The following is a 25,088-nucleotide window of genomic DNA, read 5'->3' as shown; positions in this document are numbered from 1 at the left end:
AAGGTGGGCACCACTACCTGCTCCCCCAGCCAGAATTTGAATGGGACCTGACCCACTGGGTGGCCTCTGAGCACGGGCTACTGGATTGGGCACCACAGGTGAGATAGGCACTGCTGAACCCATCTTTCCCCACTTTTGTGGATTGCACTGGGACTAAGCTCTGAGATGGGCATCTGGAAGCCTAGAGTGAGGCAGCAATGCACATGCCCAGAGGCAGAAACTTAGTCACCTAGGGAACTTTGACCCTGAAAATTTAGGAACTGAGTGAGTTTAGCAGGCAGCCAAGTGGCAATTTTGTGGATCGCAGTGGCACCTGCCACTGGGACTTAGGTGCCCAAGTGCTTTTGTGGATCTGAACCATACAGATTAAGCTGTTGCATATTCTGTATGAAGGACATCTTGTTTATAGTACTATACAGCATGACGTCATAAATGCTAAGCTTTGTATACAAGACCCCTCTATCCATTGAGCAGTGTATGAAGAGAGCCTGAGATGTCAATTTCTGGCCAGGCATGAATGCTGCTATCAAAGATAAGTGTGAAATCTGCTTGAAACAACTTGGAAGAGCACTGAAACTACTTGATTAACCTTGCTCCAAGGTTAGCAAAGATCTAGTTGAATTAACCAGGAAAGATGATCTCTGTTCAGTGGACTACTACTAAATCTCTCTTTTTTAAAAGGGAGCTGTTGCAAAACAGTGTGTAGTAATGTAAAAAGAAAAGGAGTACTTGTGGCACCTTAGCGGCTAACACATCGGATGCCGATGAAGTGAGCTGTAGCTCACGAAAGCTTATGCTCAAATAAATGTGTTAGTCGCTAAGGTGCCACAAGTCCTCCTTTTCTTTTTGCGAATACAGACTAACACGGCTGCTATTCTGAAACCTGTAGTAATGTAGTAACATTTTAAATTGAAATTCCATGGTAAACTGGGGGGAAAGGACTTCAGCATCTAACAATCTTCTTGAGTTAAAGGCCATTACCCCTGAAGCTGTTAGCAAAAAACTAATATGGCAGCCGACTACTACAGAAGAAATATTACAACAAGAATTCTGAACAGTCAACCCCATTGATTGCAGGTGAATGTTCAGTTTCAAACAGAAAGTGGCTGGCAAACTGCCAATCATCTATGCCAAGGTCATGTGGCATCTTTACCCCCACCACCACCCATAAGAGTCAATCTTACGCTAGGAACAGAAGACAGCTAAACAAAATCAAGCAGGACCATTGTTCACTTGTCCTTGAGGACGCCCAGAATACTATTGATAGACGAAACATACGCCTGGTAGTGACCATGCAAGAGGTGCTTTCTAAGGTGCAGTATTTTCTGCTTTGGGACATAACTCAAGAATTTCACCCAATAAATAATCCTACCTTGATAATAAATGGTCTGTTTCTGAAGGGCAAATAGATTTCTTCCTGATTCTAGCTGATGACCTCCATATGAGCCTAAACGTGAAGACTGGTATTCCGTGTAACTTTTTCATGGCTTATGCAGTCATATGATGGCTTTGATTCTTGGCCTCCATGCTGAGTTCCAGAGTTTTCTTATACATAGTTGACGAGGGTTTAAAAAACACAACACCCTAATCTTACATGTGTTACCCTTGGATATCAACCATCCCTTTGCTTTTGCATTATGGAAAAGTCGCCATCCCATAATAACTGTTTTCCAAACATGCTTTGTATTTGCATGAGATAAACAAGTAAAGAAACTAATGTCATTGCACAGGCACGCTACCCCCTGTCGCTGTCAGCCCAGGAAAATTGAGTAGTATTCAAATAAATGTAGTTTGTTTCTCCCTGAGGTCGATGTCATTGGGGAAGAAGAGCTATTGTATATTTTATTGATCAGCACTGTATAGAAAAAAAGAGGAAAAATACCCAGAAGGACACAGACGAAGTCTGAAGAGAAAAGTTGGGAGGAATGTAGTGAAACTGCTTTTTTTAGACTATCCTATGTCTGATTTTCCTGTGATGATGATAAATACCACACTGGACTACTATGCTCTAAATCAGAGGTTCTTAACCTTTTTTCTTTCTGAGCTCCTCCTTCCTTCCCCGCTCCCCCTCCCCCACATGCTATAAAAACTCCACAGCCCACCTGTGCCACAATAACTGGTTTTCTGCATATAAAAGCCAGGGTTGTCAGTAGGGGGTAGCAAGCAGGACAATTGCCTGGGGCCCCACAGGGGCCCCCCACAAAGCTACATTGCTCAGGCTTCAGCTTCAGCCCTGGGTGGCAGGGCTCAGGGACCCGGGCTTCAGCCCCATGTGGTGGGGCATCAGCTTTCTGCCCTAGGCCCCAGCAAGTCTAATGTTGGCCCTGCTTAGAGGTCTCCCTGAAACCTGCTCAAGGCCCCCTAAGGGGACCCGGACACCTGATTGAGAACCACTGCTCTAAATGATTTTTTTTTCACCTCTGTTGATACCAAAGAAACAAAGAGAGGAAGAAAATACACTTTACAGGACCCATTAATGTGAGTTATTGTTTTAAAGAATAGTTTTGAAAAGAGAATAGAACTCTGCAGAAACAATATCACTTTTGAAGAATATGGACAGTAAGTGACACAGATTCTCCCATTCTTCCTAAATGCGTGCATGGAATGCCCTCCCTGACTTAATCCACAAGACAGGACCCTCTCCTTCAAATCATAGGAACTGTCATACGTGATCAGATCAGGGATCTATCTAGTCCAATGTCCTGTCAGTGACCACAGCTAGCACCAGCAGCTTCAGAGGAAAAAACCCTGCACTAGCCAGTTTGGGGATAACCCTTCCCCCCAAGGTATAATGCTTTCTAGCCCTGCTCAATTCTGAAAAGTGATTATAAAAATGGCCTTATAGGATTCCATGTATATGTCTCAAAGATTCTGTATCAAACTTGCTCAGTACTTAATCCCCCCCCTCCCCCGACAACCCTGAAAACATAATTTTGGACCCAGAGGTCAAACTAGATTCCTAAGTTCTCAGGTGTCTTCACCAAGATGCTGCTTGCCATATTATGCCCACAGTTACTTCTATCTCAGCAACACCTGTAGATAACTGAGCAAATCTGATATCGAATCCGAGGCACAATAAACATAGAATGCTCCATATTTGAGTCCCTTTTCAGAGTAGAACCATATATTAAGATTCTTACTTCCCCTTCCCTCCTTTCTTCCAGTTCTATCATGTTTGATAACACAGTGGTCTCCTGGATTGCTTCCTTTTAGATATCATATGAACAGACCTCAGCTGCCACCCACTGTCCATCAAAATGTAGATTGAAACTAACAAATTCAGCTTGTTTAATTAGGACCTTTGAAATGAATGATTTAATCACTTGGCTCAAGGTTGGATTTCAAACATACTCCTAAGGTGAATGTCAGTGACTAAGCTTGCAATCTAATGGCAAACATTTTAAACCACCCTTTCTTCTGTCAGTTGGCTCTGGACTAATAACAAAAGTATTTCATGATTATGCATTCAAGCCTTTTTACCAGTATGACTACATGAGTTCCTGTATCAGGAAATGCATTGCAAATTACTTATCCCCATTACTTTATTGGCAATCAAGCTTTTAAAATAAAGTTGCAAATAAAACATCTCTGCACTTACAAGTAGTTTTAGAAAAGAAAATTCGAATTTTGTTTATATCAAACCAGTGGCTACTGTTGTTCTTGGTGAATATCAAAGACCAGCTACCTCCAAGGCTGGCACCAGTTTCGTTTAAACGTCAGAATCTACAGACTGCAAATGTTAATCCAAATATTTTCACAGAGAAAATGGAATTATGTTTGAAAACATAACTATCACTGTTGTTGCTAAACGGCAACCGTTTGTTTTTAAAAAATAACCATAGGAAGATCCATTATCACCTAGATTAGGTTAGATAGTGCAGTGCCAAATAAGTGTCATCACATAGGAAATATAAAAAATAGAGTAATAAAAAGGTACTTGGAAAAACAGCTTTTGAAAAAAAAATCTAAATTTTCCAGCTTTTTCTTAATTTTAATAGGAAAAAGCAACTATCTGATTATTTATTTCATCTGATTTCTGTGCTGCATTGGGAGGAAACTACCTGTTCTGCCATGGGCTAAAAGTATTGTCAACAGCAATCACTAGAAGGTAACCAAACCATAGAACGATTCAATACATAGTTACATGTATTATAAAACATAACCAGAAGTATGATGTCCTGGGTGAAATGGGACAATGACACAAGGAAAGTTTTATTTGGGATTGTCGCTTGCTCTCATCCAAGCAAAATTCTGACGCTTTGTGGAGATGATAGATTGCAATATATGAGATTAAATGGCCCTGTTGCCCTAAAGTACTGGCTTTTTCATGAAGTGACATTGAAACTGATTGGAAAAAGTGCTGGTGTCATGAAATTATAGGTGTTTGGGTTGTGGGGTGAACATTATATTATCTAGTCCATCTCCCTTTTGATATAAGATTGTGCCTTACTGTGCATTACCTTCGTCTCCAAAGAGATAATGGATGGCATGTTCAAGCCAAAAATGAAGGAAAAGATGATGGATGTGGAAAAGAAAAAAGCAGATTAGGTGAACTCCCCTAACCTGGAGGCAACTTTCATTAACTTGCAAGGAAGATGACGGTAGTGATATTCTGGAATTATACCTGACATCACCATAACAACTTATTACCTTTTGATCTATCTTCCTTGCTGCATGTTCACAGATAGATCATCTATAAAATAAATGACTGGTGTTGTACTCTGCAAGACGTAAGAAAAGCAAAGACATGGTCATGGTTTAAAAAGTCACTTTCTTAGTGCACACTTCGACCTAGGAGCTCAGTACTGCAGTCCAAGTACAGGCAAAAATCCAGTGGGCCACAAGAGAGGAATCTTTAGCCTACGTTTTGCTTTCAGACTTGCTTCTTCCATTAGTAGTGTGTGAAGTTACCATTATAAGGCAGGATAGTTGTGCTTTTTCACTCAAAGTTGCTGAATGTATAGTACACATTTCTGTAAGTTATTTATGAAGTGCTTTGAAGGTACTTCTGGATAAAATGTGCTGTAATAATATAAACCTATTTACAGTGATGAGTTTGAGAATAGAATGAATGAAAGTTCTGTCTTATTCAGGTTTAATTACAACCTTACTCTACTAGGAATGGAATATTCCTGTGTCTTGTCATTGACAGTTGTCACTGCAATCTTAGTTGCAGGGAATGATTCATTCCTCATTATTGTGCAAAGACTGTAATGGAAGCAAGAAATGACACAACTGGAATCCATTCTTGTCGCCGCGAATGTCCACAAAGTGATGTGTTTGATTGTTGACTGATTTCCATTGAATTCCATCTTCCTTGCAACTTTCTCCATTGGGAGTCAAGTACTTTGAGTTAAGAGATGCTGGTGTTCTACATCGAAGAATCATGAGTGACCCAACTAGATCTCTTTAACAAATGCTTAAGCTATCAAGAAAATGACTTCCAAAGAGTGATAGAAACAAAAACAACAGCCTCACCAATTTCCAGACAGCTCATCAGAAAACATCTCTTTTGTGCTATTTTAGTTAAACCCTGTAGTGGCAAGAATACTAGTTACAAAGTAATATCACCTCTTATTGGTTCCAAACATTTCTAACCAATATAACTCACAGAGGCTCATGTACCTGTGTGCATGAACTGAGATAATTAACCCTCCAGTTATTGGATAAATAAAACTGTGCAAAGCATATATATCCCAAAAATGCAGCTAGTGTATTTTTTCTCATTATAATTCAGACTTTTCAGGTGATTTCCCGGCTACTTCTATCCAAATCTCTCAGTTAGGAAGCACTGTCTCTGACAGTGTCTTGATAAAGGCAAAACTGACAGACTGTCAAGCCTCTGCTTTGCCCATAAAGGGAAATAAATCTTCTGAATCTGGAAAAGGCACAGTATTTCTTCACGTTTCATTCACAGAGTTAGTGTTTTTAAGCTTCGGAGTCTAATAACATTTTATACTTCACAGTAAATTACTGATGTATTTATCTCTTAACGTTACTTTTACAGTCAGAAGATATGTCCCTGAACTAATTACTTTTTAAATGACACTTTTATTCAATTTTCTCCTGTCTCCTCCCCTGCAATCTCCAAGAGTATTCTTTAGGAAAGAATACCCAGTTAGGCTCAAGTCTTTTTGGTTTACAAAATTGACATGAATTCTTTGTCATGGGTTCAAATCGTATTTCCAAAGATATCGGGATCTAGGAGTAGGCACGTTATGGGCCTGTGGTGATACATCACATTGTACACTCACCAACTCAATATCTTGATACAAATCTGGCTTTTAAAAAAATAGTGACAGTGACAGCTTTAGCTTTTTTAGCTAAAGTGTGGCCTTCATGCAATTTTTCCAACAATGTGACTTGCAAGGATTTCATTGTCATCGCACAGAAACCCAACAGTATAGAGTCACTCTGTTGTGAGTTCATCTTTCCACACTGTGTATGTTCACCATACAAAACATTCACATCACCCTCTGAAATATGCAGTTTTAATTAATTTAGTTTAAGAACTGGCTCTTTGTCACTGCTGCATTCTTCTTGCAGAAATAGGAACTTCTTCCAAAAACAAAAATTCTAAAAATTGGACTTGGCTTTAAAGGATTTGCAACCTCTAATTGCAACTGGGATAATACATCAGCACTTCCATGTTTTCAGATAGATTATACTTATCAGAGATAAGATCCTACCATCAGAGCCTATCTCAGCAGCTGCTAGGTTACAAAGATTAGCATACTCTTCTTCAGGCCAAGAATTTTAACAAGGAGCTTCTGGCCTGCTGTCAATGAAAATTTCCTCCCATGCATAAGTACCTGGAATTTCCTGATTCCAAATATAATACCCAGAGATTCTTTTTCTAAACAAAAGTTTGTTTAGTGTTTTGGTTTTGCTTACAGAATCTGTAATTAATTTGTCTTGGTCCCAACAGGCATTTTATGTGGTATGATGGCATCTATACCTACAGGTGGGACACCACATGCTAAAAGTTCTAATTTGGGATTCAGATGTACTGACATCTCGGTACATATTAATAAATTCTTGGTGTGCTCAAATGCCCTATTACCTTCTTCATTCCGAACCCAGTTACTATTCTTTATTAACAGGTTTCAGAGTAACAGCCGTGTTAGTCTGTATTCACAAAAAGAAAAGGAGTACTTGTGGCACCTTAGAGACTAACCAATTTATTTGAGCATGAGCTTTCATGAGCTACAGCTCATGCTCAAATAAAAGCTCATGCTCAAATAAATTGGTTAGTCTCTAAGGTGCCACAAGTACTCGTATTCTTTATTAACAAACGTCTTTCTATTTACTACTGTAGACATGTTAGATAGCAAAGTTCCCAAATAAAATGAATGGCCCCTCTTTATATTAAGGTTCAATTTAGAAATTGCTTATAAGGGGTTAATAAATAATCTTTTAGTAAAGGGTTAATCAATTAGAGTTTAACAGGACAATAGATTGCTTGCAATCATGGCTTATAACTACCTATCACATCTTGTACTGGTGTGCGTATACCCATCTATAATACATATCACTCATGCCTGTAATATGCTTACAACATCTATTTTATTAATCATTTATTAATCACTTATTAGCCCTGTATAAACCATCTACAAAAGGAACCTTAAATATAAAGTGTCACCCAGTTAACTAGGGATCTGACTACTGTGGCATGCCTAGGCATAGTTATTTTGGAAACTGTTCCACTTTTTTTTTCTGGAAGCGGTTTTAACCCTTCTACTTGCATCATTTATCTTACGTCTCCTGACTAGAAAAAAAGGCAAGTTTCTCCTTTAAAAAAACAAAACAAAAAAACAACCCTGTAAACCAAACCTTTTGGGTTCTTTTTATATGCATTCCAAGCTCCTCAAATAAATTTCATCATTGTCACCTTCATTAGTATGCCATCCAAATGGTTGATCACTTCACTTAAACACTTTCATACTGGACCATTTATATGTCGTAATATAGCCAATGTGCTAGCCACTCCAGGGAAAAGCCATATGGAAATAGCCCCATAAGAATATTGATGGTCAGATATTTAAAGGCTCTTGATTGTGTTTCACCTACTAGTATGCTTAAGGCAAATCTAATTTCATTAATATTGCCACCTTCTAGCAGTGGAAAAAGATGCTCTGTTTTTAGCACTGGAAATGGATCCAAATCTACTTCATAGTTTCTGCAAATGTGGACACTGCCATCTTCTTTCTGTATGCCCACAATGGACCAAATTCTAAAGGAGTTTGGTCCATTGTGTGCTTTGCAGGTTCCAAAAATGTCAGGACACCTTGGCTAACCAGTTCTCCTAAAGATTTTGCAACAGTCCCTGCTTTTGACTTATGGCACTGCTCTGGTCTTGAATCTGGCATCTCCTCTGCAGCCATATGTGACTTAGCATTTTACTAAAGCCATTACAGGAGCAAGCACTTCAATATCTGGTCTTGATGAATCTGGCATCTCCTCTGCAGCCATATGTGACTTAGCATTTTACTAAAGCCATTATAGGAGCAAGCACTTCAATATATTTTTCATCTAACCTTTTTAGAATATTAGGTATTTTAGATACCTTGGATCAGTTTAGGTGTTAAGTGCTTTTAACCATTTATGACCCAATGATGATAAATCTGAATATGTTGTTAAAGTGAAGTCCAGAATATGTTTCTACTCAGATCATTTTTCTAAAACCTCAAATCTTTTGTGCACAAGTTTTCAGTACATCATTTTTGAAAACACAAATGATAGTTCTGGCATTAATTCCCACTTTAGCTATATAGTCATGTAACAGTACATGTACCTATTACTCTGTACTCATTAGTAGAGTGCCAGGAAATATTAGCTACACAGTCATCTAACAGTACTTGTACCTGTTACTCTGTGCTGATTAGTAGAATGCTCGGAATTATAATGGGCATTTCATCTTCAGCTCTATGTCTGGCAATATGGGTCTTATCTTTTCCTGGCTGTGCAAAGACTCTGCTCCTTCACAAGCTCTCACAGCGCATACTCTGCAGGTTAGCCTTTTAAAGAGCATGTCACTCTCTCATGTTTCCACAACAGGCATCTTAACTTTTGCCATTGTTTTCCCAAGATGATATGCTGGTTTTTTACTGAGTGGGTTTTAAACTGCTTGCTTCCAGATTTCTGTGCACTTCTTTTCATTAAATCAAACCTTTCTAGCCCATCTGAATGGCCTAGGCTAGTGCCAAGTCCTTTGTATGTCTGGATTGCATTTCGCATTCTCAGAGCTCATGGCTTTGCAGAGCGCAGGATTCTAGTCTCCACTGTGCTACAAACTTCTTAAGCAGCCTTTATAGTATGTAGTGTTGTTGTAGCAGTGTTCGCCCCAGGACATTAGAGAGATAAGGTAGGTGAGCCTTTCTTCAGGTCATCTGTGTAAGCTTGAAAGCTCATCACTCTCACCAACATAACCAATAAAAGATATTCCCTCACCCACCGGGCCACTACAGGCTACTTTGAGAAACTTACATTCATTGGGCTAAACTGTCTGCTGGTTTAAACTATTGCAACTCCATTGAAGCCAAGTGCCTCTCACATGCATTGCTTCAAACATCTTTATTTAGGCCAACTGTAAAAGTGGGCTTATAATGCTTACTCACCTTTGCAAGGCTCTTTAAGAGCATGGGTTTCTGTATTGTCAGTTATGGAACTTGTTAGACCTTTCTAGCACTGTTTACCAATGTTTGGAGGAAGAGGCATGCATATGTAATACCTGAGCTATGGGTACTGTGTCTCACACACAGACCACAATATCTGGCCCACACATAGGGTAAGAGTCAGGTACACCAACACTTCTTTGGCTCAGGTTGTAGAGGCTTGTGCTGAAGGCCCCAGGTTCCATTCCTGCTGACACCCCATGATGGGAGGAGCATTAAACATGTATAACTCATGTAACTGCATAGTGAATGAATATATCTTCTCAGGAATGCACTGAATGAAGCAAGACTGCATAGGAGCCTTAGTCTAATACGTGTTGTAGGTTATGTGTGGTATAAACACCCATCTCTTTAGGTGTGTGGAAAATGGCATTCCAGAAGGACCTAGCCAAACAGTTATTAGATTGTCAAAAACTTGCAAAGAAGTTAACTTGCCAAGCACCAATAAATCCTTTAAAATCTGGCGGCTCCTCTATTCCATTTATTTAATTTTTAATGGCCAAAATATCCATATTGTCATGCCTAGGGTAGATGCACAAATCCATATTTAGACACCTAAATAAGAGACTTGAATTTCAGAGGTGCTGGATACCTATAACTCCCAATGAAATTTAATGGCAGTCCAGTCATGTTAAGCACCTACCTCTGAAAATCTTACCACCACTTTAAGAGTCCTAACTTTAAGTGCCAAGTTTGAAAATGTTAGCCTATGATGTTCTTTTCCCTTTATGTAGGCAAATGAACATCAAAAACACAAACAAAGTCACTGACCCACACACCCAACTACACAGGGAAATTCCAAAAACAAGTACAAAGGAAAACATATTTCAACATAACCAAGATCAAGATAACAGAAATTATACAGAAAAAGCCTCTACCATCCATGGGACAGAGTTAAGATTGCCGTGTTGTGATGTAATGTAATGTGCATTTCTTTATCTTGACCACAATAATATGTTTGTGGTTTTTAGTATGTGAGTAGGGTAAGATTTACAATGCTCTTAAACATTCCATTTCTTTGCTTTCAGTGTTTAGGTTTTGTAAGTGATGTGATAAGTAAGTACACTGTTGTCTCTAAACAAGTGTAAAACAAAGTGTTTTGGTTTTGGAATATTAATGGGACACCAACAACTCTTAGAGGGCCTAATCTAAAGCACACTGAAATCATAGGGCATCTTTCCATAGACTTCAGTGGGAACTGGATCAGACCTATAGAGCAGTGGACTATATAATGTCTAAAATAATCCTTCATTTCTCCTAGGGTACTTGTGATGGTGTGTCCAGGGATTTGAAGGGGTTAAAGTGGCCAGGTAGACCAATTAACTCCACATGCTGCACCTGGAGGGAGAGCCAGGGAGCAGGGAATTGATGGTGAACAGAAATAAATGGGGCCTAAACCCCAGGAGCTGAGAACAGACAGGGTGCCTGGGGAAAAGGGCAGTCACTCCCTTGGAAGAGAGAGGAAGAAGTTGGTTTGGAGCTGGTACTCTCAGAGAAGGGGGGAACAAGGAAGAGTAGGAAGCAGTCCAGGAAAGGAGCAGTGAGGGCTGAGAGGGTAGAGCTCAGAACTGCTGAGCTGAGGGTCCCTGGATTGGAACCCAGAGTACAGGGCAGGCCCAGGTTCCCCTACCGGCCACTGGGTAAATGGCATCATCAGGGCAGCACAGGAGAAGACTGCCTGGGACTATTTCTATAGAAGGACTTTAGGTAACTCCAGAAGGGAGAATAATGAAGAGGATGCTGCAGTTCCTGGAGTGAGGCGGGTCCGCAGGGTGAGAGGACAACAGGAGAGGCACCCCCTGAAGAGGGCGCACAACTGACAGAGCTAATCCCCAGGATGGCCAGCAGGAGGTGCCGCTGTGGTGAGTGGACCCCGTGACAGTCGTGGATCTCAGTGGTCTCTAAATGACATATGCTGCCAACTATCCAAAGAGCAAACATGGATTAACTTTGGAAACATCTCCCATGTTCCTTGAAAAGTTTGTGAACCAGCCAGTGACTTTGTATTATTTAAGCAAATTAATCATTATAGTGATCCTCTGATTGTTTCTGTTATGAAAAATTCATGATATTAAATGTGGAACTTGAGAGGGGTTTTATTATTTATTAACAGGACATGGCCCTTTCTTACCTATCATTGTCAGCACTAGTAATCACCCACATGAAATGCCTGTTTTGCTCATAATGCCAGAATCCTCTAAAATTGTGACTGCAGGTAAGTGATAGCATTTATCATTCCCTAATCTTTGGTGTAAATCAGGAATTCAATTTTCAACCACATAAGATATAAGAGGGAGTTGAAAGCCAAAATACAAGTAGGACCATGTATCACAACTTCTGATGAGTTGAAAGTGGAGGACAAGTGGAATGAAAATTCATTCTTGTGGATTACAGCTCTTGTGCAGTCTGATTCCTTCTCATAATTTAGAATAACATTAATGTTCCCTTTATCTTTACTCTGGGCTGTTGAGAAGATGCAGAGCTTGTCTGTCAAGTTTAGTCTTGTTTTAAGACTATTATCTAAAAGCAGTAGGAAAGCCATAAAATAGATCTTTGATCCCTTCAAATACAAACAAAATACTATGAGAGAGCCCAGGACCTGTAATTTTTTTTTCACACCTAGGAAATTACCCTGCATAGGCCTGTCAGGTGTAGTGCAAACATTCATGCCGGCTGCAGGGGGGGGAGCGTTAAGAGAGGAAAATGGAGGGTGGAGGTTCCAAATTGTTCCTCATTTCCCTTACTTTGTTCCCATTGAAATGAATGGAAGTTTCACCATTGACTTTACTGGGAGCAGCGTTCATTCAATGCTGGGCCCTCCTGAAAATCCTACCTTACAAACTGCATGTCAAAGGAGTTGTAGGTGGGCTTGCCAGAAACAACTTGCTGTGTCTAATGCCTCTTCAGGAGATTGCCTGGAACTATGACATCAGGGCATCGTTATAGTGATGGGTTGTACAGGCCCCATTCGGTGGTCATCAAGGAGAAGGTAAATACACTCTCCCTGAGCAGAATGTCTACAATAGCGCAGGGATTGCAGGGGTGGGATATGTCCAGGTCTCACTAAAACAAGCTGCTCTGTCAGGAAAGGACTCTAAATTGGGCTGACTCATCCTCTTCTTCTGCATTTGGCTGGACCTAGGAACCACACCAACTGGGAAGTTGGAAGCAGCTTGCTGGGAGCAGCCTTGTTACCTTTGTTTATACCCATAAACATTTGGATGAGCCCCATAAGTCCCCAATTTTTTTGGTTTGTTCTTCTCCTGGCTTCAACCAAGCTGACTTGAAACACTGTTAAATCATTGAGCAAGCCAATGTGTGGGGATATTTGGGTGCCTAGAGGAGTATTTTCAAAATGGTACATGCAGTTTTAGCAGTAGAGCTTCCATATATTGAGATCACAGGTTTGAGTGAAATGCCGCACGCTGCTTTTGACAGTTTATCGTGTAAGATATTTTCATTTGTGTTTTTGGTGAGTTTCCTTTGAGATTCCCTTTATTTCTTCAGCTCTATGCATCCCTGTCTCCTCTATGTCCTCACTCACCCTGCCCCACACTTTTGGACTCCAGTATTGCAATAACCTCCTCTGGCCAGAAGGACTAAATACAGCTCCTAGTGGAACCTGACAACATCTCTCCAGCTACCATCCAGAAGGAAAAAATGACCTACGTAAAAAGCATTCCCTCTTCATAAAGGAATGAACACATACTAGGCTTTATCCTGAGCTCACATCATTGCACGTTAGGAGCAAATCCACTGAAGGCAATGAAGTTAAACCAGTGACGTAGTCTGTTTGTCTCCACAAGGCTCCCAGCCTCCGTTCCTCAGGGGCCTAGGACCCAAACTCTGATCCTTTGTTTCATAGTACAATACAGTGACAGACTCCCAGGCGTAAGGCCAATCCTACTTCTTTGTAGTCCGTGGGAATTTGGCCATTGTCTTCAGTGGGACAGGATTTGGCTGTTAATACTTCAGCGTTGTACATGACAGATTTACCATTCATTGTAGAAGCAAACAGACAAAGAAAAGAGAAAAGATTGGACCAGTTCCGTACACCATACAGGCACTTTTGGGATTTCTGTGACTAAGTGGCTTTCCACACTCCGAAGCCAGACATATTGGTGTTTCTACATGTTACATCCCCTTTTGAAATGGTATGGTGCAACAGCCAGTTCTCCTGGATATATTTGCCTCTCCAAATGTTCCTGACACCCAGTGATATGAGCAACTGAACAGAAGGTGGAGAATCAACTCCTGAGAGACTATTTACAACTTTAAACTATTTTCACTCAGAAATAACTAGCAATTGTGGTTATTCCATTCATATTTACTGCCTAACTGTAATGGGGAAAGTGGATTATCAGCTTTACATTTAAAGGGCATGCAAAAAGTGAAACACTGGACGTTTCTAAAAGCAAAGATCAGTAGGTTTTTGAAGCAAAGTTAGAAAATAACTAGTGTAACTTTTTAAAGGGCATTAGGAAGTTCTGAGCTTCAAGAAACATACGGCTCTGCTGCAGATACTTTTGGTATCAGTGATCAAGTGATATTATGGTAACAGAGCAGCCTCACCCAGGTTTTAATTATTCCACTATAAATTGGTCTCTTCGACTCTCTGGAGTCTACCTTAATTTTCAGCAGCTCCAGACACAGTGGAGCATTTATCCTGATGTATAACCCATTTAAGACACTCCTGTTAGTGTGACTGTTGGGATATTTGAATACAAAAGTACATACGTTTGGTTACTGTACATTGGTCAGTTGGTCTCCGTTCAAAGCTCTCTAAGAGCCAGATTGTGGCAGGCTCTTTTCCCAGTACAAGGGGCATTCTCCCCGTGCTCACTCCTCGTGCTGTCATGGCGCTGTGGCTGCTCCCTGCTAGCACTCTTGTGACACAGCCATCTCTGATGAGGTGGGGAGGGCAGGCATGGCCTTAGCTCCATCTCTGTTCCACAGTGGCTAGCTCAGGGAGGGTTTTGCACCCTGCTTTGCACCTTGCTAAAGGATAGTACAATGACTGCGCTCTCCAAGAGACACTATAAATACATAGGTTTCAGAGTAACAGCCGTGTTAGTCTGTATTCGCAAAAAGAAAAGGAGGACTTGTGGCACCTTAGAGACTAACCAATTTATTTGAGCATAAGCTTGAAGTGAGCTGTAGCTCACGAAAGCTTATGCTCAAATAAATTGGTTAGTCTCTAAGGTGCCACAAGTACTCCTTTTCTTTTTATAAATACATAACAAAGCTGCAACACAAATGATGGTGAGTGGCAGTCTGTTCAAGGGTTGCCACAGGCTTGATTTCCCCTGGGGTTCCACCCATGCAAGTGTCACCCATGCCTACTTGGTATGGTGCTCTGTTCCACTCTAGGGGCACCCAGACAATCTAGAGATTGATGAGTCTGCTACCGAGACAGACTGAGCTTTAGAGGTCCTTTGATGTAGCCAGGTGGCTTTTAGCTCATACATCAAAGGCTAGCTACATACACTGAGCTTCAGAGGTCCTAGGTTTGTAATGCTGGCGTCTGTCAGCGTTACACAAGCTGGCGGAGCCCAAGAAGTAGGTCCCTCATCGCAGAAAATCTGACTAGACAAGAGGTTGTAGCTGTGCAAGACAATCCACAAATGCGTTCTTCTGGAGGGCCTGGAGCCAGCCAGCATAAATCCTTGACAGTCTTCACACATGGAGCACCTATGGCACCCAGATTGTACTTTAAAACTGCCCTCCCCTGGCTGGACCCCTTGGAAGGACAGCAATGGAGGTATCCTCCCTCAGGTGCAGCTGCTCCCATTTGATCAACTGCATTCCGTCCCTATTCCACACCAGCAAGGGTGAATCAAGCCTCAAGCATGCACAGGCAGGGGGTGGGGTACAGTGGTAGAACTCTTGGTAGCTTTTACAATGCCTGACTGCATTTTGTCTGGCTCCAGGCAATGTTGTTAGTTCCTTTAAAGCTCATGCATCAATTTGAAATTTTAAAATATTTACCTGGCCTTTAATTTCACACATTTTTTCAAGCTATTGCTTACTGTTGTTTTAAGTGTCAATAGTGTGCAGGGTGCTATGTTAAAAAAATAGTTCCCGCCCCCAAGAGCTGACACTGTTATTTCATGTTCATGTTGCCATGTTCGTCAGCATGCATGGACTGAAGTCAAACATGTTCAGATTGAATTGAGTGAGAACTGCTGTCAACTGCAGATTTGCAGTTAACTTCTTTGACCTCACTGTGGGGGTCTGGTGATACTAGCACCAAAAGAGGGTGGGGAAAGTTACAAGGCAGCATGTCTGAGGAATCCAAACCTATTTCTGAGGTTAAACTCTTTGCTAGGCAATAAAAGAGACATGGACAGGAAAGGGGACTAGAATATCACGTTAGGCATCACACAATAGTTTTGTGGGAATCCTATGGCACGGTTTCATCTCAACTTCCTCTTCCCAAAAAATAGGACAGTAAATATTACAGTAGATTAATTCTCAGAGTTACTGGATCAATTTGGGGGGCTGCACCCCTTGTAATTTCTCACAGCCTTGCTTGATAGTTACAGTAATCCTCTGTTATGCTCGCTCTGAACCTCATCTACAATGCATATTTAAACTCAAGAGCCCAAAAAGCATTGGAGCACTACCAATGCATGATAGAATTACAAGTTAGCACACCTATGTGTGTCTGCAAAGAGAAACATCAAATAAAAATCCACCTTGATGTGCCCTTGAATTGCAAAAGCCTTCTAATGTAGCCTGTGTCATGATTTATAACAATGACTCATAATGTGGCGTTATATTTAATATGATGTAACTCTGATGCAAGATGTCATTCACAGAACTGCAATGTCAGAGAGAGAGGGAGAGAGAGAGAGCAATTTGATAATGTCCTTGCCTCTGACTCAGAATGAAAATCTTTCAGTCAAATCACCAAAATCTCTAGGCCCTTTCATGCGTACTTTGCTATTTTAGCAGTTATACTGGTAGAAATGTAATCTTTTCCCCCTAGACCAGAACTACCCTTCAGCAGTGGGAGTTACCTGCAATAATTCAAGTACCTCTGTATGTGGTAAGTCTAATTTGCTAACTGAGGATTCAGTTCCACAGTTGTTCCTTGTATGGGATTCCCATGCAGTTAGTGGAAATTCTAAGAGCAGGTCAGTAGTTGAATCATGCCTACAAATTAATAGGAGCTTTATCTCCATTTTCTGACACAGCTGTTATGAATTCTCCTACAATTCTCCCTATGTTGCTTGCTTCTCACTGTGGTAAATCAGCATTTCAGGACATACTAATTCACTGAAGCAAGGGACACCTGATGTGACATGTCTCAGATATGGGAGAGAACTACAGGAGCCCTCTTAACAGAGACAGACATGCCAGACAAATGAACTACGGCTTCTAACATTGATTGGGCCATTTTTCAGGGTGCATGCAAAAATCACTTCCAGGACTGTAATTTGTAATTTCCATCTTGGGTAGATGTTCATGTGCGAACTTTGATTGAGCTAGTGCACTAAAAATAGCAGTGTATCCCGGGCGGTGGCATGGGCTAGCTATGCAAGTACTTAATGAGGAGGGCCTGGAGGGGATTTTACTTGGGTGGCTAACCTGCACCACTGCAGCTATGCTGCTATGTTTAGTGCTACCTCAATCAAAGTGAGCATGTGGATGCCTACCCAAGCTGGGAATTATACCTCCAGCTGCAGTGCAGATGTACCCTAAAAAGAGTTTCTGGGAACTCCAGCGCTGCAGTACAGGAGCAACTATTGAAGAAACTGGGAGAACTTCTGCTTGCACAGGTCAGACGGAAACGCAGAGATACAGATGAAAACTGTTTATCCCTTGACCCAAGCAGATAAACCTTTGTAGATACCGTACATACATGAGACCAGTTGCTGACACCCATTGTCAGTACTGGGTCTATTTCCTAGCATAGATGGGGTTAGGGACCAGGAACACATTGTACAAATTGATTCTACATGAGGGCACTCATTATATTATCCTTGATCTGAATGTTACTGCTTTCTAGGCATCAGAGTTCATTAGCTATTACACTAGTGAGACACTGTCAGGAGAAGAAAAGGAGTACTTGTGGCACCTCAGAGACTAACAAATTTATCTGAGCATAAGCTTTCATGAGCTACAGCTCACATCATCAGATTCATTCAGTAGAAAATACAGTGGGGAGATTTTATAAACACAGACAACATGAAACAATGGGTGTTACCATACACACTGTAACGAGAGTGATCAGGTAAGGTGAGCTATTACCAGCAGGAGAGAAAAAAACTTTTTGTAGTGATAATCAAGGTGGGCCATTTCCAGCAGTTGACAAGAACGGCTGAGGAACAGTGGGGGGGGGGGGCAGGGGGGAGGAATAAACATGGGGAAAATACTTTTACTTTATGTCATGACCCATCCACTCCCAGTCTTTATTCAAGCCTAAGTTAATTGTGACCAGTTTGCAAATTAATTCCAATTCAGCAGTCTCTCGTTGGAGTCTGTTTTTGAAGTTTTTTTGTTAAAGAATTGCCACTTTTAGGTCTGTAATCGAGTGACCAGAGAGATTGAAGTGTTCTCCAATTGGTTTTTGAATGTTATAATTCTTGATGTCTGATTTGTGTCCATTTATTCTTTTACATAGAGACTGTCCAGCTTGGCCAATGTACATGGCAGAGGGGCATTGCTGGCACATGATGGCATATATCACATTGGTAGATGTGCAGGTGAACGAGCCTCTGATAGTGTGGCTGATGTGATTAGGCCCTATGATGGTGTCCCCTGAATAGATGTGGACACAGTTGGCAATGGGCTTTGTTGCAAGGATAGGTTCCTGGGTTAGTGTTTTTGTTGTGTGGTATGTGGTTGCTGGTGAGTATTTGCTTCAGGTTGGGGGGCTGTCTGTAAGCAAGGACTAGCCTGTCTCCCAAGATCTGTGAGAGTGATGGGTCGTCCTCCAGGATAGGATGTAGATCCTTGATGATGCGCTGGAGAGGTTTTAGTTGGGGGCTGAAGGTGACAGCTAGTGGCATTCTATTATTTTCTTTGTTGGGCCTGTCCTGTAGTAGGTGACTTCTGGGTACTCTTCTGGGTCTGTCAATCTGTCACTACAAAAGGTTTTTTTTCTCTCCTGCTGGTAATAGCTCACCTTACCTCATCACTCTCGTTACAGTGTGTATGGTAACACCCATTGTTTCATGTTGTCTGTGTATATAAAATCTCCCCGCTGTATTTTCTACTGTATGCATCCGATGATGTGAGCTGTAGCTCACAAAAGCTTATGCTCAAATAAATTTGTTAGTCTCTGAGGTGCCAAAAGTACTCCTGTTCTTTTTGCAGATACAGACTAACACAGCTGCTACTCTGAAACCTGTCAGGAGAAGGAGGCTGAGATTAAAATCAGAATAAACTAAAAAATGCATGGCAAAAATCAACACCTACACCTGAAGTACCTACCGATACCTACTAACGTTCTTCCCTTGTTACTCTTCTTACTTAATCAGTCTCAAACACGCTTGCTGAAACCCAGCTGATAACTCTCTTATCCTGTCTGCACTAGCAGTTAAACTATAGGCTGTTCCAGAGAACCAATTGCTGACAACTGTTGTCAGCAGTAGGTAAGTCTCCTAGAGTAGACCAGGTTATTCCTAGTATTTGGAATCTCTTGGAAAAAGAGCCCCAAAAATATACGGATCTCAGATATTCCTTGAGTGCTGCCTGTTGACACACAACATGCCAATCTTTTGCGTGTCCAATTTCAGCATTTAAAGTCAGCAGTCTCTCCCACGTTGATGTAAGCCCTCAATCAGTGCTTGCTGTAGAATGGAACAGGTGATGAAAACATTGTGATCCCTCACAGGTATATGGGAGCAAAGCCTGATCTCTGTACTAAACACAGTCATTAGTTCTTCATTCTCTACTGGTTTGTGGACATGCAATAACACCTTCCCAGGCTTGTGTTGGTCTCGCACCCCACTGGATCATTAAAGATTTCAAATAAGATCAGTAGTTCGGCACTGTGAGAGTTTCAGTAACAGGCATATAAATATCTCCATATCAGAATAGTTTCTGAGCTTGCTGGAGACCTGGCAGTTTGCCAAAGATAGCACACACCACAAGCTCTTCCAGATAGTAACACAAACACAGTGAAACTTCCCAGGCTCCAGTTTTTTAGGACACACAAATTTGTGCACACAAATTAGCCATAAAGTCATTGTGATTGTGTGCACATTGGTGCTAAAAGCAAAGGACCAGGAAGAACATTTTGTGCTGCATGTCTCAGAGGCACAACACAAAGCTCACAGTCTAGCAAGACAAGAGGCAAATGTGCCTCTGCCTTGGCTGGCTCCAGGACTTCTACGACCCCTGTGCTCTGCCACAGAAACATACGTACGGCTATAGTGGGGCCCAAAATCACATCCTAGGATCCTGATGTCTAATACATTTTTGTCTATATAATTCTGAAAACCTGGGCCCTGTAACTATAATATGTAAAGTTTGGGATGCTTTGCCCCATCCTTCAGCTGTGCACTAGTGATGCTTTCATAAAACAATCCCCAGTGCCAAACAAGCTTACAGCCAGCCAGATTTCAGTAAGCCATTTTAAGCTTCTTCTCTTTCTGCCAGCCCTGAGCTGTACCAGTTAGGTGGAAATGAGCCTCTCCATGAACCAGCTCTTGCAAGTGACAACACAAAAGGTGGGAATCCACATATAATGGTCCAATTTCCTCTGTTATCGTTGACTTCAGTGGAGTTACACTGGTGTAACAGAATAAATGTGACCCTACGTGTTAAACAAGATGGTGGAATACAAACAGGTATGCTAACTCATCTGCTGTAAGGAGCCTAGCAGCCAAGAGGCTGATTCTCAGAGCACTGGAGCCTAGCACAGGGACTGTTAGAATCAAGCTCTTTGAACAGTTACTCTATATGAGATAAGTTCGGGAGACATTAATATTCTGTTGTGATAACAACTTAGTGTTCTGAGAGATCATCTCTGCACTGGAGTGCCAGACCCAGGCGTTTGGAACACTGAAAAAAGAAATTGTTAACATAACCTCTCTAGCTTTCAGCGGGAATAAGTCTGAGGAAGGCTATGCTGTTGTTTGTGACAGAAGCCGTCGTTCTTTTTCAAGTCCCAAATGCTGTGGTCTTGTGATCTCTCAGAGCCCTAATTATTGTTACTGCAACAGAAATATTAGTGTCTTCAAGCCACTTTCCACTTCAATCTACTCAAATCCAGCACCAAGACAAAGACAAAGCCACCACTTATGGGCTGGCTGAAAAATTCCATTGAAATGCCAACAGTGGAGAAAGTGAAATAAAGAGCTAAGAAAGCATGGGAATTATTTTAACTCAAGGGGCTGGAGCAAGGGCCAAGATAGGGCTGTAGGACAGTGAATTACTATGTTCAAGAGCCCTTCCACTCTGGAAGGGAACTGTGTATCAATAACAGAACTGTTTGCTGAGTCTCATTCAGTTACACTGTGCAAACCCAGCAAAGGCCATGGGGCTGCACAGGAGTCACTGAGGCCATTATTTGGTGAACCATTCTGTTGATGATGCACCTGAAGGAACAGACTCCAGCTCACTGTCCTTAGCTCTCTTGCTCTGTAATACTTAACAGTATTTAAAAGGCGGTAAAAAAATCACTAACCACTAAAGTCAGCAGACAGGACTCTAAACCACAGGGAGCAGATCTGTTCAATAAGAAGGTGTTTTTACACAGTTGCTTTTCAGAGTAGGACCACACTCGCGCATAGTAATTTAATGTCCTATGGGCCAGAGATCCTGGCCCCTTTGTGCCACTGGCCAGTGTAAAGACCCACATTGGGCAATTTCTAGCTATCACAAGTTAGAGTGCTCCGAGGCTGCTCTCATGTATCCTGGGGATCAATCCAGCTCACGAGGATCTGAGGAGGACACTGGTGGCCCGCTTCACGAGTCCTGTGCTGAGCACAGCTCTGCTACACAGGAGTGCCAAGGCCTCCGTCTTTGCCACATGACAATAGGAAATCTGAATACACTGCAATATATTGCAAAGGAAGCAAAACCAAGAGATGTCAAGATTCCCAGAATTGCTGTGTAGATTCCACATAAAATGTACATGTTTAAAGCTGCCAGGGAGACAAGAGTTCAACCACTGTTTCTGCATGAATGTGCTTTAAGCTGCTGGTTCTAAGGAATTGTGGGGGAGCGCTCCATTTAAAATGATAACCCTGCCTTATGTGTGTATATATTATGTTGTGTTAAAATGAGTCAGTCTGTGGTCTCTTAGTTCCACTTCACTCAAGTTTTTTTTCCTTTAGCTGTAGTCCCCACACAAAGAGCAAGGTTTAGACAGTTGGGTTGAAAGTGATCCCTTTTCAACTGAATGATGAGAAGTTCATGTCTGAACCTGAAGAGAAGCAGATTCAGCCACACAGTAGCAGGCAAGCTTTCTATCTTGAGCACCATTTGACTTTCCAGCTAAACTGTTTGTTTGCATTTTCTGTTTTATGACTGGAAAGAGCAACATTTAGACAAATATTTGACAGATGGATCATCCAACAAGTTTGTGTAGCTTACAAAAGTGCCTATTCGGCTACTGTAAAATGGCATTAGCCTTAAAGCACATTTCATTCTGAACATTGTGTTGTAATCAGACCTCTGATTCTAGACAAGGAATTGTCATATGACGGTGGAGAGCAGAGAGATACCTACCTTACGCCCCGCCTCGTTGTTGTGCAAGTTCATGAGAGTCCTTGCGTTCTGTTTAATCTCCCTTGCATCCACAAACACTTTGGCGAATCCTATTCCATATCTGATGTCAGCAGAACAGCCTCCCCATTTCCATCCTTCGTCTTTATGGTACTGTCCCTGTTTTTCTTTATCACAACCACAGTCGCTTAGGTTTCCCTGGGTACAGGCAGCAGTGATCGCATGTGCTACTCCAGCAGCAATGATGGCATATGTGAAAGCTGCTTCTCTGCTACCTGAAATTAAAACAGTGCTGTAAATATATGGGACAACATTTGTGATAGGGTTATTTAGAAAAATATGTGCAAGTCAGTGCAGTTCAAATGCCATATGGTTATAATTAGAAGTGTTGTAAACATGCAGACATAGGCAGTACTCCACCATTCAAAGTTTTGATTTTTGTTGATGTTTAGGCACTCTCTGAAAAAATAGAGCTCCAGGCTGCAGTATATTTAAGCGTAGGTGTTATCCAGATAACCACATACATATTTTTCTGGGTTATCATTAGAGCTAGTTGGGTGTTTTCCAACTAAATGTTTTTTGCTGAAAAAATGTCAATTCATCAGAACTGTTTGTGGAAAATTGATAAAACTCCCAATTTGAAAAAAAAATTAGATTTTTTTTTTCCAAAATTATCAAACTTTCCCATTTTAAAGGAAAAATTTCAAATTTTTGTCACCACTGTAGTGGGTGACAAAATTCTTATTTGCTTCAATAGGATTAGAATCAGGCCTTTTATAAAGAGAGGATGGATAGGAAGATGTAATCCCCTTGTTAAACATCTGCCAACTCAGCCCTGTCATATTCCAAACAACTACTGGTGATAGCTTATGATTCATGGAACAAGCAAATTTCTGTTATTCATCAGACTTCATGAGAAACATCAGTTAAGGAAGGAAATATTACAGACACTTCATTCTCAGCAGCATCTCTCTTCACATATGTGATCTATATTTTTATGTTTGTCTCTAAGTGGTTCATTCTTTTAATGAAAAATATCTACTTTCTTACCTCATGGCAAGGAAGCATAATGGAGAGAAAAAAAAACAACAATCTATTAATAAGGAAACTTCTTTGCCAATTATCAGCATGAACAGTCTTTCCGCTGATGGTACTGTGTGCTATGTTTACAAATGAACTAGCAATCAAAGACTTTCCTAAAAGATTTCTTGATTTGTCCTTCGTAAAAGAAACAATTTATATCAATGTTGAATTGATGGGATATTTATGCCTCTGCAGACTCTGCCGATCTATTATTGTTGGACTACTGGTTTGTCATGAAAATTTAAAGGAGAAGGAGAAGTCTCCAGTAGCCTCCAGTTCAAGATCCTGGTCTACAACTCCAAAACACTGAGGGTACATCTACCCTGCAATAAAAAACCCGCAGCTCCAAGTGTCAGAACCCAGGTAAATTGACTCCAGGGCTCAGGCTGTAGGGCTAAAAATAGCAGTGTAGACATTCTGGCTAAGATTGGAGCCAAGGTTTGGAGACCCTCTCCCCACACGGGATCTCAGAGCCAGAGCTCCAGCCCGAGCCTGAACATTTACACTGCATTTTTAACCTCATGGCCTGATTCCCAGTCAGCTGACCCAGGCCAACCAAGGCCATCCCACAGGTCTTTAGTTGTCGTGTAGACATACCCTTGGTGAACTAGGCTCCCTAAGAGATTGCTTAGTTTGCTTAAGAGCCTTTGATGAGGGACTTTGTCAAAGGCTTTCTTAAAGTCCAAGTACACTATATCCATTGGAGCATCCTTGTCCTCATGTTTCTTTGACCCCCTCAAAGAATTCTAATAGATCAGTGAAGTATGATTTGTCTTCATAAAAGCCATCCTCTTCAGACAGTTATGGTAAACTGGGACATCCTACCTAGTTTACTAAGGAGGCTACTAAAGAGGTTGTGCTGCCAGGAAGGAGGCTGTCAAAGTTGGATGCACTGAGATCTCTAGGATTTCCTACAGTTTATGGGGCATCTCTATAGTAAATGGGCCTTAAAACCCTTTAAGGGATGACTTGGCAACTTTGTGGGGTGAGCCTTGCAGAGATACTAAGCAAAATTATTTCTCATTAGATTATTCTGTGGAAGGGAGTGGATTCTTTAGGTCTACATTTACATCTGTTCGTATTTTTGCTTTAGATGCACCATTTCTCATCTAACAAAGGTTGTTTTCAGGAATTGCTTTTCTTCACATAAGAAAAAGACATGGGCCTGACTCTAATCCTACTTAAACCACTGTAAATCAGAAGTAATGTCAAATTTTAAAAAAAAATCTCCTCTTTTGTGGAAAAACAGTTGTCAGCTCTTCAGTGCTGAAGGACAGGAGATTGCACTGTAAAGAAGGCAGGTATCCAAAGGAATTCACCACATGGGAAGACTCAAAGCCTCATACAGTATTCATAATGTATCACACACTTGTCTCATCTATTTCAGGCTGCTGTGTTTTGCATAGATGACTCATATGCTGAAGCAGTTACACTTGTTCTGTCCTTAGGAATATAAATGGTGTAGTGAGACATTCTGGCATTAGTATATGTAATTTTGTGTTTATCTAATTTTACTGCTTTTGTGCCAGTTCCATGATTGTGCTTTAAATACTCAAAAGGTGCAACAGGACTTTTACCTTTGTATTCAAGCAAGTAAGTTATAAAGTGCAAGATTTAACCTACTCTGTAATATGTGTTTTGCTCAGA

General features: G+C 41.2%; 1 protein-coding gene across 1 annotated transcript in view; it reads right to left on the bottom strand.

Moving 5' to 3' along the window:
* The window catches only part of WNT7A (Wnt family member 7A), a 49,349-nt gene that overhangs the window by 9,202 nt on the left and 15,059 nt on the right, over nucleotides 1-25,088 (bottom strand). The window contains exon 3 of the mRNA XM_084635651.1: nucleotides 22,362-22,633. Coding sequence (XP_084491777.1) covers nucleotides 22,362-22,633 — 272 coding nt within the window. The remainder of the gene's footprint in view (nucleotides 1-22,361; nucleotides 22,634-25,088) is intronic.

This window comes from Lepidochelys olivacea (assembly GCF_965140295.1).
Source record: "Lepidochelys olivacea isolate rLepOli2 genome assembly, chromosome: 7".
Classification (NCBI taxonomy): Eukaryota; Metazoa; Chordata; order Testudines; family Cheloniidae; genus Lepidochelys; species Lepidochelys olivacea.
The sequence above is the reverse complement of the archived record's forward strand: the minus strand, read 5'-3'. Positions and strand labels throughout refer to the sequence as shown.